Raw genomic sequence first — 13921 nt, forward strand, 5'->3', positions numbered from 1 at the left:
TGGGTCTTCGTGGCTGCACAGCTTTCTCTAGTTGCGACGAGCGGGGGCTACTCTTTGCTGCGGTGTGCGGGCTACTCATTGCGGTGGCTTCTCTTGTTGAGGAGCATGGGCTCTAGGTGTGCGGGCTTCAGTAGTTGTGGCATGCGGGCTAAGTAGTTGTGGCTCGCGGGCTAAGTAGTTGTGGCTCGCGGGCTTAGTTGCTTCGTGGCATGTGGGATCCTCCTGGACCAGGGCTCAAACCCGTGTCCCCTGCACTGGCAGGCGGATTCTTAACCACTGTGCCACCAGGAAGTCCCCAAATTGGATTTTTATATGAATTTTCTCAATTTGTAAATGTTAGCAACTAACTCAATTAAAAAAACCCAAAAAACACTATGGATCAAATAAAACATGGGCCACCAGTTTGCAACCTCTGGGAAAGGTGAGGTCTCCTTCCTATCTGAGAGGCACCCCTGTTATTGCCCGTATCAACCTCTCCCCTGCAGAGTCCCATTCAGAACTAGCCAAAGTTCCAGAATCTCCTTTCCTCTTTCCCCAATTAAAATCCCCATTTTGAAGGGGCAAGTCCAGCTACGTTGGAAAGCAATCTGATTAAAATAATTTCTACCCCCCAAACTCAATAAATACTCCTAGGATTACCTGCATTTCCAAAGTTATCTACTATTATGTTTCAATTAATAGAAGTAGAGGCAATGAGCCAAAGTACATCACTATGGGCCAATTAGGACAGATGCCAAGCACTAAGCCAAGCACTTCAGATTCATGAAACTCTTTCAGCCATGAGGAGGTACTGTTATTATCTTTTACGGAAGAAAAAAGAGGAGGCTTAGAGACATTAAGCCACTTGCCCAAAGTCCTTCAGCGTGTAAGTGGTAACAGTAGGCTTGCCCAACACTGAAGTCTGCACACATAAACACACTGCTCAACATTACTTCTCTAAGTGATATCGTATAACCTCCATGTAATGGTCATCCCTGGCACAACTTCCAAAGGGGCATTCTTGAGATGCATGTGTACCTCTAAGAAAGCTCATGGGCTCAGCCTTCTTTTGAGATAATCCCTTCCCTTCCCCACTGCACGCCAAGACCAAACTTTCAAGGCAAAAGCAGAGGAGTCTTCAGATATCGACAGGACATAGTTGGTACCCAGTGCTGGAGATGAAGAAAGGATGCTGGCTTTTCCAGGTAATCCTCAGCTCTGCTAAGAAAGAGGTGACAGGGGGCACAAGTCCGATCCCTGGTCGGGGAACTAAGCTCCCACATGCTACACGGCGCGGCCAAAAAAAAAAAAAAAAGAAAAGAAAAAGAAAGGTGAGAAAGACCAACGTAAAACGTCCTGGAGAAACCCCCCGGCCACTGTGTCAAGCATACTTCCCAACGAAGGCCTCATGTTATGTGCCCCGGGAATCCAATCAGCCCCAAAGTACCGGAAGAAACTCTCAGGTCTTCATTCCTGTTATTCTCTTTATTTCATAACAGATTAATTACAGATTTCAACTTTTCAATGCAACATGTGGGTAAGTTAGAATATTCACAGCATCTTGCTAGGGCACCATGCCAAAGAAACAGAGTATCTGGGCTCACAGGTACCTGCTCTGTGTTGCGGAAACAGAAAAACAAGCAAAACGATTTTGACTTTTTTCTTTTTAAATAAAGGTTTTTTCTCATTCCTCTTCTCAAACTATGAATTATTCTTGACTCCTTCTCTTGATATTCACTTAAGCTTTCAGAATTTCCTTCTTTTTCCTGGAACTAATGTGCTGTTCTGAAAGAAAATGGAGACAAACACAAAATTATTGAATATTTCAATTCAGTGTTGCAGCTCCTAACTGGTGACAACAGAGAGACCAAGGTACTAGGAGATCCCATTTATAAGGGAACAATCATTCATTTTTTTTTTCATTCATCTATTAATTCTATTTATTTATGCCCCATCTCATTTCACAAAAGAATATAAGACAGATAGCTCGAACTGAAGCTGACAACATCTTAAATAAACAATGAAACACACCTGATGATACCTAAGTAAGTGTGGTATGTGAAAACACAAGATGAGGTAATTCCAGGCACACCTCTCACAGTACAAGGCCAAAAAGACACTGTACATTTCAACTAGATGAATAGAAGAATGCTCGTCTTCAATTTCCCGGACTCCAGGTCTGCCAAACAACACATGCCCTCACGTAGCTTGGAAGATGACATTCTGACCTTTCGGTACAGAAATCTGCACCATATTCCTATCGTGTGGTCATGTTCTTGTCAGTGATCAGACTCGATGTCTAAACTTAAGAAAGAATGATTCTCAAAAACTGGACTCAGCTCACAGAAAAAGTCTGAGGGGATAAAAACACTAACTCTCTTTATTCCTTCTTTCTCCACAGCTGCCCCCCCTAGACTCCAGGAAGTGACGGGGAAACACAAGAAGGGAAATGACTATCTGGACAGACACTGTGCAGCCAGAGGGTGACAGCACCAAGTAAGTGATTCAGATGGTTCTGGTGAGCAGAAGCAAGGTGCTCACACACATGCCGTCCTCAGCAGGCAGCTGTCCCCAGTGGTGAGGGCTGAGGTGATGACAAGGCGGTCTTGCAGAATGGCAGGCTCCAAACCAATTAATCAACAGTTCCAAGGGGCATGCATGCACAGCCATGGAACTCATCCTGAGGGCCAAAGTGAGTGCCCCTAATTCTCTGCCAGCATTCAGAGGTTCCCAGGTGTGTGTTCCAGGAATTCCCTGGCGGTCCAGTAGTTAGGACTCCGAGCTTCCACTGCAGGGGGCACAGGTTCAGTCCCTGGTCAGGGAACTAAGATCCCACAAGCCATGTGGGGTGGCCAAAAAAGAAAAAAAAAAAGTGTGTTTCGAAACGTTCATGCAGAGAGGACAGTGTTAATTATGAAATAAGAACAGCAGAAAGGGCAGTGACCCACAAGCCTCCATCTTAGCTAAGAAATTAGCCCTCTGTTACACCTGATCAAATCAATACCTGTTCTCAGATCAAAAACACTTGGCTACTAGGGACTTTCCTCTAAAAGACAAGGTCCCAACCTCAGGAAGTCCCAAATGTCCAAATGACCAAGTGACTTTCCTCTTTCTCAAGCAGTATGGTTTGGGGGTAGCAGAGTGGGGGCAGACTATCTAAAAATCAAGAAAAAGAAAACAAATCCAGTTAGTTTTAAAGAATTAAAGAGCTAGTTCTGAAAACAAATCTCAGCAAGAGCAACTGTAATTCAGGACAAAACCAAATGGATAAGACTAAGGAATGGCAGGTGGGGAGAAGGGACAGACCACAAAGAGACACAGGAGCTCACTGGAGTGTGGAAATAGGTTTGTACCTTGGCTGAGGTAGTGTTTACAAGACTGTCTACTACGTCTTTCAAGATTCAGAGAATTGTACACTAACAAGGGTGAATTTTACTGTATATGAATTAATACTGAAAAAACAAAACCAAAACAAATGTAGTCACTTTCTGAGCAAGTAGTCTCTGAGCAAGCCTGTGTTGAGAACTAGATGTTCCAGCTTATGTTCACACATCAGTCAAAAAGGCTCTACATTCCATGCTTTTGTTGATTTCTCCTATTTTCAGAGGAGTGAAAATTAGATGGCTTTGTTGCTTTGGCAGGGAAAGCCATTTCCATGGCAAAGGACGAGAGGGAACATGACTTGAAAACTCAAATACCTCCCTCCTCTTTGTTGGTCTAGTACAGGGGTCAACAAACTGTGCCCCACGGGCCAGATGCAGCCCACCACCTGTTTCTGTAAACAAAATTTCATTGGAACATGGCCATGCGGGCTTGTTTACGTGGTCTATAGCTGCTCTCACATTATAGTGGCAGAGTTGAGTAGCTGTAACAGAGACCATATGGCCTGCAAAGCCTAAAGTACTATCTGGCTCTTTCTAGAAAACTTCTGCCAATCCTTGGTCTAAAGGAGCTGATCAGTGAAGCATCAGACACTCTCTTCTCCTTCCCTCCCTTCACCTTCCTCCACTCCCATCCTCATCCTAGGACTGACACAATGGAGAACGGGTGATATTTCACTTGACATTTTAGTCACACAGGGAGCTGCCCTGAACCATATATCCTGAGCTCTAGGAACCTGGGTTTTGATGATGCTGGCTTTGATCTGTGGCCATCAGTCTTCAAAATTTAGTGTCTCACCAAACCACACTGTTTGGCCCAATCAGAGGTTAATATTACAAAAAGGCCTAGAACAGTGACAAGGTGTGCCAGGATTTGCCATGGGACCATCATTTAATGAATTTAGATGTCCTGAATGGGGGGGGGGGAGTGTCCCCTTTTAAGAAGTCCAAGGTTGAATCTGTCTATCCTCAACTCTGTTCTCCTCTGAACACAGAGACGGGCTGTGTCTATAAAGTACGCCGTGGGACACACGGGAGGATGGAGCCTTACAGTCAAAGCCAGGTTAGAGCTGCTCTGCTGCAGTTACCATCAGCTGGGCTAACTCAGGGTGCTTTGGCTTTTGCCCTGGTCCAGTTACAGCTTGGTCCAGGAAGTGGGGAAATGGCCTCAGAATTCAGCTTCAGCTTAGGGAGGGATGGGGAGGAACAAGTGTGCTGAAAATCAGATAAATAACTGACATGCATGAGGTGGGCAAGATGGAAAGGGGCCCTGCTCCTGGGATGAGTCGCCCTTCATCTTTACCGTAGTGTCCTATATTTTGCCAATCTACTGCTCTGCTCTGCAGCGATCCTGCCAAAGGAAAGAGGGTTTGAGAGTCAAGAAAGGACAGTAAGAAGAGAAATAAGCTGAGGAAAGAAATGGCAAACACCCGACCAGAGCTTCTGTTAGGTCATCGTTTTCCCCAGGGGCAGAGATTGCTCTAGGACTCAGGAAGACGGCAACAGAGTGGGCTGTGACTTTCTATATAGAATGGAGGGTGGGATGAGAACCATGGTCTTCCTCCCCAGAAAGTGTACACAGTGTTAGCCTTCCAGACTAGGAACTCCCACTGAGCAGGATCTAAATCAAACGGTTTCCACTCCCATCTCTCCTTAATTTTGTTCATCTTGTGTGGGAAACTTCCAGAAAACAGTGAACTCAGCAGAGGACAGCCTTTTGGCTCCCTGGGGCCTGGACGGGCTGCTCTGAGGGAACAGGGCTCTGCTCAGAGAAAACAGCTGAGTCCTGGCTCTTTCTCAGACGCAGTGCAGAGCCGCCAAGTTCAGGCTGCTGGAGGGGCAGAGAAGTGAGCCAGTGGCCACTGCTGGTGCTAAGGGAAGCTCTAGCGGAATCTGGACGGCCACAGGCAGGGCAGGGAGCACGCTGGGGCCGGTATCCACGGTGAGGCACTCAGAGAGCTCCATGGAGTCTCAGGCAGGGAGGAGACGTGGGGCTCTCCCACCCATAACAGTCTCTGAGCAAGCCTCTCTCTCATCTGACCAACTTAACTGGCAGCCGCACTGGAGGGCTAACACTATCGTGTTACATTCTTCCACCAAAAGTCCTGGAGAGGAGAAAGTAGGGCACATCTGAAATTGTGAACTTCCAAAGGTGAAAGCAATTCTGACCTTTTCTTATTGACCTTTATGTGGCTGAAACCACCCAAGTTCTAATAAAGTTAAATCAATGAGAAATACCTACGTGACATTTAAATTTGCTTCTAAGCCAGGTTCTAAAGTCAAGCTGCCAGCAAGCTGCCATCGCGGGGGGACCTGACCATTTGTGTGAACCTAAGTTTGTCTGGTTCTTGGGGACACGATGTGGGCCACTGAGCAGTGCTCCCTGCTGGGGGCCTCTGTAAAGCCCAACACGGTTTCTGGGGGGAAGATCATGGACCTCATACTTAGGAGGAAGAGCTCCGGGAGGCTGTGGTGGTTACAGAAGAGTCCTTCTCGGGGGTGCGGGAGGAGGGCAGAAAAGGGTTTTCTGCGGCAGCAGAGAAGAAAACTGTTATACAGCCAGCACACTAACAACAGCCTTCTGCCACCTGTCCTAACCCATTTTAATCTTCATAAAGCAATTATTTTCTTCTCTTGTTTCAATGTGCCGGGGCATAAACTGTTGTGGTTTTAACATATTTAAAACATATCACCAAGGCTCTTTTCTGATTTAAAAGGCTTCTGTATTGGGCTGGATTAAGGTGTCACACTGGCCCCTAAGGACATGAATCACTTTGCCACATACCATTGTTAAAAGAGCTGGGTGGACAGAGCTGACAACAATATTTCTCATCCCACTCTGGGTCCCTAGCCCGTCCCCAACCTTACCTCTTGATTGCCTGCTGGGCCAGCATGCGATTGCCAGCCAAAAACGTCACACTGCCCAAGATTGTCAGGTACTTCAGGGTCTGGAACATGTTGAGTTGCGTCCAGTAGACATACATGAGCCCCAGCATAGCTACGAGGACAGGCATCATGATAGCCAATTAAGTCAGTGACATTGCCCTGGGCAGAGGACAGTTAGAAGCCAGTAACTGCAGATCCTAAGAGGTCTGTATTTATAGACCAGCATGTTTTATTCCCTTTATCTGATGCCAGAAAATAAACAGCTCAATATACTTGCTTCTCAGCCTTGGCTACCAAGAAATCCAGAGGTAAAAACAAGATCTCAGCAACTTGGTTCCATGTTCCAGCTCACATCTTTGTTCTTTAACGCAGGTTTTGTTGTTGTTTGTTTTTTAAGTTATGTCATGTTATATTTGGGATTCAGTTGATTTTTAAAATTCTGAATGAAAGCCCATAGGATTAAAGAAATGAATCATTTTTCTTTTCAGTAAAAAAATTTTTAGGGCTAATTTGCCACTGTGACTAGGAAGGAAGCAAGGAGGACAGAGGAGGAAGGTTTAGTCAAAAGGGCTCAGGTCTGGGCACTGAGGAGCCTGGGTTCTGGCCCAGGCTCTGCCCTTCACTGCCACTTAATTTCTCTGAGCCTAAATTCTCTCACCCATCAAACAAGGAGCATAATTCCTATCCTGGTCACCCCCATCAGGGTTGTGATGAGAATCAAATGAGGGAATGTACACAAAAAGCACTCTGGCAAAAAAAGTCATGGCTCTAAACAAATTTATATTCAGGTTTTGTTCTCAGCCTGACCTGGGAGGGCTATCACTCAAATTCAGTTAACTGGGCTGGAGAGAAAGGTCATCCTGTCAATTCTGCCCAGAAGGATGACAGATGAACTACAGCAGGGGTTCTTAGCCCTTTCTGAGGTCATGGACCACTGTCAGAATTTTGATCAAAGTTACAGACGCTCTCTTTCCCCAGGAAAACAGAGATACACATTTGCCTAGAGTTTCAAGGCATTCGTCTGTGGACCCCTACAGAATCAGCACACTATGGACACAAAGAGGGTGACTCCTGAAAGAGTCAAAGAAATCAGAGAAGAATATTAATGTCTCAGTGAAATGCAAGGGTCACCAATTCAATAGTATCGAAAGTTTCTGAAACGCCTAACTGATTTGTGAATTTACTGTCTTGTAACATTTAGGTCCTAAGTTTTCAAGAGAACAATGCAGGACAGCATGTCTGACTGTGGAAGGGACTGTTTTCTACTACAGTCCAGACACAGCCGCTAGCAAATGTGAAGATCAACATGTTGGGGGAAGATAACCTTTGGAAACTGCATTAATGCTGTTCACTCAGGAAGATGGCTCAATGTAAAGATACGATAAGTGAGTAATCTCTGGAAATGAACAGAGCTATTAAATGAGGGTAAAACGGCCTGCCAACGGCAGCCTAGTATAATGAAACCCAATATAATGACAGCTGTTCTAAGCCGATGGGCCAAACAGGTTTATCATCATATTAACTGTCGTAAAAGGCCAGGAGAAAGAGGGAAATGTTATGCTATTAAGTCATTATAGTTAATAGGCTGTGGCTCTACTTAACAGGGCTTTTGCGTGGGCAGGCAAAATGTCAAAGGAGGTTAAATGGAATTAGCAGCCTGGGGCGCTTACCAGCATGTCCCAGGTGAAAGATAATTGTGCTAGGAGCAAAAGTGAAGTTGGAGACATTGGCACCAATCCGGATCCACTGAACGATGGGGAGAAATAAATTAAAAAGACATTAGAACTTGAAAGGGAGGCAACACATGCCATACCAATGCTAATCCAATAAACAGCCCTAAGGGCTTAAAAGTTCATGCGTACCTGAAGAACAGGGAACTTTTCCAAGTGACGACCACCCTATTCTAAGTCCTCAGAAAAAACTGTTCCCTTTTTTCTTTAGAAAGGTTCCAACACCTGCTCTCAAATGTGCTGGGGTAACTCAAACCTGAACATCATTTTTAATGACAGCAAACTTTTCTATTTTAAAACAGGTGAAACCATGAGGCTGAAAGGTCAGAAACTGTATTTGTGATGAAGTAACTGGCACCCCTGCTAATTTCTCTAAGTATTGGTGAGATAAACCCACCAGCAGTTGGGAGGATGCACATGCTCTTGCTGTGGGTTCCATGCTTTTTGAAATTCTGATCACTCAAAAGAACAGGTGCCCATATCCTAGGTCTGGTTTCTGAAAGCTTGTGGCATGCCTTCCAGATTTAGATTGACCAATAATTCTTTTATTAAAATCAACGAATGAATTAGGAACACAAGCAACTTTCCAAAAGTAAGATCTAATGAGTTTTCCATACAGTTCTCAAAATTCTCTGAACTTTGAGGATTTACATCTATGTTTATAATTTTTTAAAAAGAGACAAGGGAGGGCTTCCCTGGTGGCGCAGTGGTTGAAAGTCCGCCTGCAGATGCAGGGGACGCAGGTTCATGCCCCGGTCCGGGAATATCCCACATGCTGCGGAGCGGCTGGGCCCGTGAGCCATGGCCGCTGAGCCTGCGCGTCCGGAGCCTGTGCTCCGCAACGGGAGAGGCCACAACAGTGAGAGGCCCGCGTACCGCAAAAAAAAAAAAAAATTCAAACAGTACATTAAAGTATAAGAGGTAAAAATGTCCTTCTTCTATACTCCCTAAAAGGCCCCCTCCTTAGAGGCGACCAACACTAATAGATGATGCCTTTTTAAGGTTTTTAAACAAAGAGCACTGTACTAAACATACTATCCTACCCCTTGCCTGCTTCACTCAATAGAACATCTTGGCAACCTTGTCATATCAGTTGACAAGTACATAAATCTATCTTTTTTTTTTTTTTTTGTTTGCGGTACGCAGGCCTCTCACTGGAGCACAGGCCCCGGACGCGCAGGCTCAGCGGCCATGGCTCACGGGCCCAGCCGCTCCGCGGCATGTGGGATCTTCCCGGACCGGAGCACAAATCCGTGTTCCCTGCATCGGCAGGCGGACTTTCAACCACTGTGCCACCAGGGAAGCCCTATCCATTCTTTTAATGAGCTGCATATTATTCCATTGTATGGATGCACATAATTTATTTAACACTTGCTTTTATGAGGACTTTAGGTTGTTTATAGTTTTATGCTCCAAACAGTGCTGAAATGCACAGCCTCTGTACTCACTTTTTCTATAGCTATTAGCATCCGGTCTTGCTTTTTTCACACTTGACCACATCTGAACGTTCCTACAGAGCATCCCCGTCTATACACTTTTACCATTTTTAACGGTTACTGGGTACTTTCTCATGCCCCTTGATAATGGATCAGTTTTTCTAGCTGCTCCCCCATAATGGGGAATTTTAGTTATTCTAAATTTTTTGACCATCGGTTTGGTTCACAGCTGCTGGACCCCTCTGGAGCTGTGCTGAGGCCAGAGCACAAAGCCTCCTTTGGAACAGCTACATCTGCTGAGTCTGGCGCCAGACACACGCTGCCCATGCTAATTACAGCTACTCACCAGAGCAAAGAGCAGGAGCAAGGGCGAGAGGATCAGGGCGGTGAATGTATTGGACACCACCGTGGGGGGCCTCTTCTCCGGCTCGCGGAACAGGTGCTGCCAAAAGAAGACAGGCCAGGAATATTTTAAAATGTGCTCTTCCCAGCAGGGGCCGCCATGTATATGTACTACGAACCAAACGCCAATGACAGTCAAGAAGAGGAAATGCCTCCCAGAGGCTGAAACCTCCTGGCCGTGAGTGGCCACTTGGCCTTTCGCCTCTTCTCAACATGGGCTTCTGCTTCCGGAGGCCTGCTTCCAAAGACACTACACCAGTTCACTACTCCTGACCAACCCTCTTTTTCCTTCCAAGACATATTGCCATTTAGAGGTTGGAGAATGCAACCTATCAAGCAGCATTTGCCTAGTATCAAAGATGGTGCCCAGGTATCTGGATGGCTGGGGCGACATATCCAAGGCAGGACTCTGGATTTCATAATGCTTCTGGGTTCCTAGGGTAGCACTATCATATTTTGCTAACCAACTTAAATTAGCTAACTGGTGTATAATAATTTAAAATTTTAAAATTTTCTTGCTTGCCAGTGTCCAGCCAACCCAGCTCCATAACAAGGCAGCTCCTCCACCTGAGACTCCTGTTCCCAACCTTTTAACCTCAGCTCCTCCTTGCTGCCACTGTCATGAAGGGACTTCTAACATTGCCTGTGGCAGTCACTGCTGCCTACTCCACGCTATAAATCAGTCAGCACCCTCTGTCATCATGCTTATACCTTCCATTATTTAACTGCATTTGACATTTTTAAACAATGCTATAGCAACATTAGGAGGATTTTAAAAAAGAAATCCTACTACTCTAGCTTTTGGGCCCTTGTCCTTTTTCTAACAGCGAAATAAGAGTAAGTAGTCTGCTTGGAACACTTCAACATTAATTCAAATGGGGATTTCCCTGTTACTGCAGTATGATCATTTCTCATGATTGCAAACAGTCCACCGAGTGGCTCTACCTCAGTTTCTTTAACCAGTGCTCAAACTGTTTAATAATTATTGTTTATTTTGTGAACTGCTTTAGAAACTTTTCAAAGCTTTTCTTTTCTTATCTGTGAACTATTTTGATCCTCACAACAGTCCTATGGGCTGGGCTGGGCAGGGATTGCTAATATTTGTATGCAAGGAAAGTGAGTTCCAGGAGAGAGGAAGGGCTTGCCTAGGGGAGGAAAGCCCTGTTCTCCAGTTGTGTTGTCCACCTGTGGGCCCCTGGTCTATGCAGGAGCAGAGAGGAACAAAGCCAAACCCATCTGTGCTGTAGTATCAAGCAGTGATCTGAGGGCTAAACCTCCTGCATGTTTAGGAAAAACAGATTCAGGTTCTGATTTTGTCTCCAACTATCTGTTTCCTGGGAGCTGGTCAGTGGGCAGCTTGAGCCTGTTTTTTCACCACTAGGATGGGGCTGGTATTTGCCCTGACTGATCCACAGGGTGGCAAAGACCAAACTATAAAATATCATATAAACAGGTTAAAGAAGGGACCAGAGCCAGTGTCCAGGGGTCTGCTGCCCTCTGTCACTGTGTCCATTTCACATTTCTCTTCAATGTTTAGTGAAGAACCCTTTTGGGATCTACCTGAATTTCCTGTTTGGGGGTGAAAAGGTTCTTGGACAGGACAGTCGACGGAGCATCTTCTTCAGGGAACCTGATGACCACATCAGCCTAAAAAAATAAATGCAGCCATTAAAGGCACAGGGGCAGAGAAGGAGGTGAAACTCATCAGCAGGACAGTATCTCCTAACTCACGTCCAGGACCATAACTGAAAAAAGCTCCAAGCAGTTTAATCACTTCTGATTCATTAGCCGACAAATTGAGGCAGTAAAAATTTCAAGAACAAAATAAGTATTTGTTGAAAATCCTTTTTAGAGCAAGAGTTCCAATTTTCTACTCGTCTGGTGAGCCCCACAGAGCTGCCTAATACAAAAATCCCAGCTGGTACTCAGGCTGTTACAGTTGCAATCAGAAACTGCTCCATGTCCCTGGGAAGTGTAATTTAGTCTCAGACCCCCCCCCCAAAAAAAAAGAAAAAGAAATGAAAATGTGCTCTCATACAAAAAGCAGCCCAAAGTCCAAGAGAAGAAAAGGAGCTTTGAATACAACATAAGAAAATGCAGCTGCCCCTCTGTCTTGCAAAGGGAGCCAACCACCACTCAAGGCCTGCAGTCTGGCCTCTGCTACCTTTCCAACCTCACCGCCTACTGCTCTGGACCAGATGCAGGTGCTCCAGCAAAATGGACCAAACTCATATCTCACTGAAAGCACCTTAAGCTTTTCTGGAGGCTGTTCCCCCGGCAATCAATCTATAGTCCCCCAGATACTATTCTGATAAACGCCTGCAATTCTTCCCTAGTTCAAATGCCATGTCTTTCAAGCTTTCTCTCAACACACCAGTCAAAAGTGAGTTATGTAACTGCAACACACTATGTAAACTATTAATACACCTTGTAGTTATTGGTTATTAGTTAATTAGCATTTTGCATATCCCACAATTCACTGTCCCACACCATCCTGAATTGGAATTGGATTTCAAATCTTAGGCCCCTCCCTGGCCCACGCTGTGAGGCCACGCCATATCTCGAAGCCTTTATCTCATATCTATGTACCCCCCCCATAGTGCTTTGCTGTATTATGAAAACCTTCTTCTAGTACAACTTTTATAGAAATTTGCTAGAACCCATGAGGGCAAATCTACGCATCATTCATTCCCTCAATCACTATTTATTAAACCCCTAAGACGTGCCAGGCCATCTGCATGCCCCTAAGACTACTAATAGGGACAGCACACAGCCCCTCACCTCACAATGTGTGCGCCCTGGGTGGCAGGGCGAGGCCAGGGTAGGGAGCCCATGCCCTGGAGAGGAGCTGTCTGTGTCTGACTGCAGCACAGCCACTCTTGCCTGGGTCAAGATACATGGAGGCACATACCACATTCCACAGGATTGGGTTCTTCAAAGTAGCATCTCCGATGATCAAGTAGAGAGTGTAGGTGCCGGACGCAGAGTCAAATTCGAGCTTTCTCTCAGAGGTATCCAGTTCAAACTTGTACACGTTCTTGCTGTCCGGCTCCGCAACAAATACCACCTCCTGGCCAGTCTTCTGGTTATGGAGTCGGACAAATGTCTGGATAGAACAATAACGCAACCCTTCATCTGATAATTTCAAAACTCCCTCCGGGCCCAACATCAAATCAACAAGGCAGCAGGCTGTCAGTTCTTTCATCGCAGTGGGAGCTCTGGGATCTGCCAGGCCTGCCTGAGAAAGCAGGAGGAGTAGCCGTCCCACCCTGCTTACTAGCTCAGAGATCAGAGATAACTTTTTGCTAGTATAAGAAATTTAACTTAGGAGTCCAGCCAATTCTCAACGACTTGTAGGCCGAATGCCCAGTTTGTGGATGACTTAAGCCCTTTGCTGTTGCTGTAATTCCTTCTTTCTGCCACAGCCTTTTGGCCACTTTGCTGCCCAATTAACTTCTTCACCAGAGGATGAAAAGAAGGGAAATGAGGTGGAACTTTAAGAAGCTCATTTTCAATTTCCTAGTGCCTCCAGCTAAAGATTTAGGAGAGAAGTCTTGGGGACTGATAGCAAGGCAGAGTTCTAATCGAGCAGAGCAGCCCAGCGTCAGAGAGAGCCTAGCTTGAAGACAAACAGATTTGGTTACACTACTTATTGGCTGAGCAGATTACTTAACCTCCTTGAGCCTTGATTTCTGCATCTTTAAGATAGAAAGATTAACTTCTACATGTGGTGTATCTGTGTGAAGAGTCACAATAATGTAGGCAAAGCATTTAGCGTAGGACCCACTATATACTAGCTAGTCAACAAACATTTATCAATGATGGTATGAGTCTAATCACCTTATCCCAATGGCCTAAGAAACTAAGGTTTCTGCAAATTAGAACTGCAGCAAAACTTAATATCCACTCAGCTTTTCTTTCAAGTGTTTCAAAATAAAGAATTCAACAAAGCAGGTAGATCGGTTCCATTTCACAGATCATAGGCACGGAGTTTAAATGAGTTGCCATGGTCACAGAGCTAGTGCTGGATCCACAGAAAAAACATAAATCTCATTTGTTACTCTACACCTGGGCAACAAAGAACTACCATCAAAGTATTTAGGGAAAG

General features: G+C 45.3%; 1 protein-coding gene across 2 annotated transcripts in view; it reads right to left on the reverse strand.

The window, feature by feature from the left end:
* Positions 1 to 1452: 1452 nt before the first annotated feature.
* The window catches only part of RPN2 (ribophorin II), a 58099-nt gene continuing 45630 nt past the window's right edge, over positions 1453 to 13921 (reverse strand). The window contains exons 11-17 of one of the 2 annotated variants that reach the window (XM_007447730.1): positions 12725 to 12919; positions 11374 to 11460; positions 9758 to 9853; positions 7916 to 7991; positions 6228 to 6357; positions 4663 to 4710; positions 1454 to 1764 (exon numbers count right to left, since the gene is read on the reverse strand). In XM_007447730.1, coding sequence (XP_007447792.1) covers positions 1752 to 1764; positions 4663 to 4710; positions 6228 to 6357; positions 7916 to 7991; positions 9758 to 9853; positions 11374 to 11460; positions 12725 to 12919 — 645 coding nt within the window. In that variant the 3' untranslated portion in view covers positions 1454 to 1751. Of the gene's footprint in view, positions 1765 to 4662; positions 4711 to 6227; positions 6358 to 7915; positions 7992 to 9757; positions 9854 to 11373; positions 11461 to 12724; positions 12920 to 13921 lie in introns of both variants that reach the window. The other variant, XM_007447729.1, reaches the window with a different exon arrangement.

Source organism: Lipotes vexillifer, unplaced genomic scaffold, assembly GCF_000442215.2.
Source record: "Lipotes vexillifer unplaced genomic scaffold, Lipotes_vexillifer_v1.1 scaffold397, whole genome shotgun sequence".
In the NCBI taxonomy this organism is placed as follows: domain Eukaryota; kingdom Metazoa; phylum Chordata; class Mammalia; order Artiodactyla; family Lipotidae; genus Lipotes; species Lipotes vexillifer.